The following is a 5,482-nucleotide window of genomic DNA, read 5'->3' as shown; positions in this document are numbered from 1 at the left end:
CGCATCCCTGCAGACCCTGACAACATTCCTGTATTCTTCCCAAGTAGTCAGACCCTTTTTCCACATTTCATGGGCCTTCTTCTTTCCTTTGAGTTTGTGCATGAGCTCCTTGCTCATCCACACAGGTCTTCTGCCACCCTTTCCCGATTTCTTCCTCACAGGGACACACTGATCTTGAGCTTGGAAGAAGAGCTGCTTAAATGTCGACCAGCTCTCACAGGCCCCCTTGCCTTCAAACACCCTAGCCCATGAGACAGCTCCAAGTAGGCCCCGGAAGAGATCGAAGTTGGCTCGCCTAAAGTCCAGGATAGCAATCCTACTTTTTGCTTTACTTCTTCCACTCAGGATCTTGAACTCCACCATCTCGTGGTCACTACAACCCAAGCTGCCCCCGACCTTTACTTCCCTGACAAGCCCTTCTCTATTAGTGAGAATAAGGTCCAGCAGTACCCCTCTCCTTGTCGATTCCTCAACCACCTGCATCAGGAAGTTGTCTTCAACACATTGCAGGAACCGTCTGGACCGCGCATGCCTGGCCACATTGCTTTTCCAGCAAATATCTGGATAATTGAAGTCCCCCATAAGCACCAGCGCCTGGGATCGTGACGCTGCTTCCAATTGTTTGTGGAAGGCCTCATCAACCTCCTCCTCCTGATCAGGGGGCCTGTAGCACACACCCACAACGGTGTCAGCCATACCAGCCCGCCCCTTGATTCTTACCCACAAGCTCTCCACTGCTACACCACTCTCCCCCAGGTGGAGTTCAATACATTCAAGCTGCTCTCTTACATAAAGAGCAACTCCACCACCCCGCCTCACCAGCCGATCTTTCCAGGTACCCAGGAATCCCAGGTACCTATCCCTGTACATTACAGAAGTCACGGGATCTGGCCCTTCTGGGTGGGGGGGGGGGGGCACTCTCTTGTTGCCTTGCAGTGGGTGCTGGAAGGTGCTTTCCTAGCTGTTCCAAGCTTTTCAGGTTTGACTCGGTGCCGGGAACTCTCTCTCTCTCATCTTGTCTGATTTATTAATCTCAATTTCAACTAAATTGTATATATTTTGTTATTTTGTATTCCAATATTATAGTAAAATAAGTTTTCCTCCATAGATTGTTGCCGCTGCTCTTTTCCTCCCTTCCTTCCTTCCCATTTTTTGTGGGACTGGGGTGGGAGGGCAGAGGCCTGTTGCCCCTGTCACGGACATAGATTGATCTAGTCAACTCCGTGACACTGGTGAACTTGTATTCTTTTCTTTCTTGTATAACTTTTCAGAGGCTGCTAACTTCCGAAGTGAAATAGTGGCCACGTTTGTGGCTTTGTGCTGGTTGTAAGTTGTTTGTCATCCAAGTTTTCTTCATTTCTGAGTCTCGTATGTTACTTATGCAAAATAAGCAGTCATTTCTCAGTGTTCACCAAGTACATCTGTGATGGACTCATGCCCATCATACACAATGGACACACTGTCCGTTAACACACCCGTGCTGTTCTTTGCTTTGCTTCTATCTGCTGCTCCTTTCAGCTGTTGGAGGTTCCTTTTTCTGAACTTTTGCGATTCATTGAACCAGTTTGTAAGGAAAAAGGTTTTTAACATTGTTTAAATTTTAACATTGTTTAAAATTGTTCTATAGTTGGATCTTAAAACACAACACTATAAAACTGTGCAATATGTATACTTTGTATGGAGTATGAAATAATAATTTAATCAAGGAGAGCACAAAAATGTGAAGCATCGCTACAGTTAGGAAAAGCAGTAAATCGGTGTATGCATGGAGAATGCGATTACTGAATGGTGGCACCTTGGAGCCAGGCTGTGATCATAGAATCATAAAATGGTTTGAGTTGGAAGGGACCTTTAAGATCATCTAGATCCAACCCCCCTGCTATAGGCAGGGACACCTCCCTCTAGACCAGGTTGCTCAAAGCCCCATCCAGCCTGGCCTGGAACGCACCCAGAGAGGAGGCACTCACAACCTCACTGGGCAACCTGTTCCTGTGTCCCACCACTCTCACAGTAAATAATTTCTTCCTAATATCTAGTCTAAATACAGCCTCTTCCAGTTTAAAGCCATTTCCCCTTGTCCCATAGCTACCTGCCCTTATAAAAAGTTCCTCCCCATCTTTCCTGTAGGCCCCCTTCAGATACTGGAAGGCTGCTATAAGGTCTCCTCAGAGCCTTCTCTTCTCCAGGCTGAAGAGTCCCAGCTCCCAGCCCGTTCACGTAGGGGAGGTGCTCCAACCCTCTGATTATCTTCATGGCCCTCCTGTGGACCTGCTCTAACAACTCTATGTCATTCTCATGTTGGAGGCTCCAGAACTGGATGCAGTACTCCAGGTGGGGTCTCATGAGAGCAGAATCACCTCTCTTGACCTGCTAGTCACACTCCTCTTGATGCAACCCTTGATACAGTTGGCCTTCTGGGCTGCATGGTTCATTTCTGGCTGTGATGGCTCAGTTCCAGATGCACATGGCATTTGCTTGTCACCTCAGGGTAGCTTATATTAAAAAACAAAAACAAAAATGAAACCAACCCAGAAACAACTCTTGAAAAGGGAATTTTCTTAGGAGCTAGGCTGAGGAAGTTTTGCCCATTTTAAGGAGAATTACAGCTGTATCAGCTTCTTAACGTCAGAATTCGTTCACCCTTTAAAAACATGATCATTTACTTTGAATCGTGTTTCATTTTGATAGCCTCCTTCATATAGAAAATATAGCATGCGATGTTTGTCTAAGTGCAAGCCTACCAACGCTCTATCTTCTATGTGGAAGGAAGTAGTCTATACATTTCTCCATGTTTGACATCATGGTGTTTGAATAACCACGTTCCATATTCATACCAATTTTTTGTTTTTGTTTTCAATTTATGCACAGCACTTGCTCTGAAATTTGGGGACTGAGTACACCAAACACGATAGATCAGTGGGAAACATCAGGCCTTTACAGCTTCTCTGAACAAACCAGGTGAATATTCTGCCCTCTCTCCATCATAGAACCTTGTGGGAGGGATTGGCTTTGGAGGGTCTGTCACGGGATGCTTTAGCTGTAAAATAGACTGAATGCTTCTGAGGTCTCTCATGGTACAGCATTTTAAAACGTTTGCTTTCCAGTGTAGCAATCCAAGTGTTCTCAGCTGATGTTTTGACCAATGAAATCCTAGCTGTGGAATATTCATTCTTTTTTCAATTAAATGCAAGCTCTGATGTGGTTTAGTATTTTTATTAACAACATTGGGCTACTTAATTATTTAGACCTAATCTTACAAAGTGTTTCAACTGCTTTGTACGCCATGAGCTTTCAGTTGAATCTCAGTAATTGGTTCCAATATGAGCTGCTAAAGAACTGCTTGTAAATTCTTCAGTAGTTAACAGCAGGCAAATTCTAAGCAGGGTCTTTTTTTTTCATATAACATTGCTTGATTTGTGTACTGAGGTTTGTCTCCCATCCCATAACAGTCATAAACATCTGCATTTGTGTAAGCATATGCAGTCTGTCTTAAAGCTAGCAAAACATTTTCAGCTAGTAGCAAGGCAGAGAAAAGCAAGAAAATAGTGTACAGCCCCTATGAGATGTGTTCACACTTGTTGCATCACAGTCACAATGCCATGTGGATCCCTCGGGCAGCTGACTGCTTAGAGACTAATTTGCAGTCCCTGGGGAATTAAGCTTAAAGCCATAAAGCATCCATGCCCTGGCAAACCTTAAAGTTTAGAAACTGAAGGGACTGTTAAGTGCGTGATTTTCTTTCAGCAATTGTCTTCTGCATTTAAAAATGTGTACGAAATAATCATCCCAAATATTTGGTTAGAGATAAAGTGGCTTTTAATGACCTCTAAATTCACTGTCAGTAACTTGAACAGTTCAGAAATTTAACACTGATGCCACCATTTCTCTCCCATTTGAAGCCTTTTAACAAGAGTACAAACATCACTAACAGTGTCAATTCATTGAATTCTGAAAATGAGCCAATTGCCCTTTCCGTAGTTTACACTGTTGATTGAATGTTTATGAGACACTGTGCAGCCTGTAAATACCTCTCAACATCTTTCCTATGTAGATCTCTTGATGGCCGACTACAGGTGTCACATCGTAAAGGACTACCACATGTCATCTACTGTCGTCTGTGGCGCTGGCCAGACCTTCACAGTCACCATGAACTTAAAGCAATTGAAAACTGTGAATACGCTTTTAATCTTAAAAAGGATGAAGTATGTGTAAACCCATACCACTACCAGAGAGTGGAGACACCAGGTAGGAAGACTGCTACTGGCTTTGTAGCACCATCTGTCTGTACATAAATTGTGAATGCCCCCTCCCGGGATGCATTCAAGGCCAGGCCGGATGGGGCTCAGAGCAACCTGATTTAGAGGGAGGTATCCCTGCCTATAGCAGGAGGGTTGGAACTAGATGATCTTAAGGGTCCCTTCCAACCCAAACCATTTTATGGTTCTGAGGGAAATGATTTAGTGGGGGTGAGTTGAGGTTGGACTTGCTGATCTTGGAGGTCTTTTTCAACCTTCACAATTCTGTGTTTCTACACACTTGTTCAGTATAACGTTTCAAATGAAAAACACAGAAAGATGATGTGCTCTCGTGCCAAAACTGCAAGATGATTAAGGATGCAGGTTTGGAGAATGCCATCTGCTGAAAGTTTTTAATAGAAAATATGGTGAAAAATCTTAACCAATGTGTTGAATACCTCAATAAATGCTTCCAGTAGTGCTATTAATTTCCACCTGGCTAAGGATGGTTCAGCATGAAAATGAAAATAGAATGACTTAACTGTGCTAATACAGAATAGCCATGTTCAAGAGAAGCCTGCTTGTTCTGGTAATTACCGGTACAATTGCAGTATTAGCAGTACTGAGACACACCCAGAGAAGTTGTTAGATGGTTTAGATTTGTTTTTCCTTTTAGTTCATAGAAGTATGAGTTTAGAAGATTCTAATAATTCTTTGACTTTTGTTTTTCCAGTCTTGCCTCCTGTACTAGTGCCACGGCACACTGAGATCCTAACAGAGCTTCCTCCACTTGATGACTACACCCATTCCATTCCTGAGAACACTAACTTCCCAGCTGGAATTGAACCACAGAGCAACTATATACCAGGTACTTTCTTACCTCTCAACGTGAACAGTACACTTCACATTACAATGGAGCAAAGATGGTAATTTCATCCTCCCATGTGATCAAACGAATTGAAAGATTACACCAATAAGTTAATTCTTATTGATTTTCTTCATTAATTCCAATGGAGCACCTGAAAACAAAACAGTGACTATAGCAATTGGACAAATCAATACAATGGGAAATGCATAACAACAAAGGAGGAATGATGAAAGAAATAATACAAGAGGAACCGTAGAGAAAGGGAAGAAGATAACTCACCTGCATCAGAAGATACTAGGTTCACAGGGGAAAACTTCACTAAAAAGAAATCTACACACACACACACACACACACACACACACACACACACACACACACA

At 43.0% G+C, this 5,482-nt stretch overlaps 1 protein-coding gene across 1 annotated transcript in view; it reads left to right on the top strand.

Annotated features, from left to right (window-relative positions):
• The first annotated feature begins 2,844 nt into the window (after positions 1 to 2,844).
• LOC122169543 (mothers against decapentaplegic homolog 2-like) overlaps positions 2,845 to 5,482 on the top strand; it is a 25,933-nt gene continuing 23,295 nt past the window's right edge. The window contains exons 1-3 of the mRNA XM_042835785.1: positions 2,845 to 2,958; positions 4,052 to 4,245; positions 4,969 to 5,103. Of these exons, the coding sequence (XP_042691719.1) occupies positions 2,861 to 2,958; positions 4,052 to 4,245; positions 4,969 to 5,103 (427 nt within the window). The 5' untranslated portion in view covers positions 2,845 to 2,860. The remainder of the gene's footprint in view (positions 2,959 to 4,051; positions 4,246 to 4,968; positions 5,104 to 5,482) is intronic.

This window comes from Centrocercus urophasianus, unplaced genomic scaffold (genome assembly GCF_019232065.1).
Source record: "Centrocercus urophasianus isolate 14NV4802_14NV808 unplaced genomic scaffold, USGS_Curo_1.0 seq_547, whole genome shotgun sequence".
NCBI classification, from domain to species: domain Eukaryota; kingdom Metazoa; phylum Chordata; class Aves; order Galliformes; family Phasianidae; genus Centrocercus; species Centrocercus urophasianus.
This window is presented reverse-complemented; position numbering and strand designations above follow the sequence as displayed.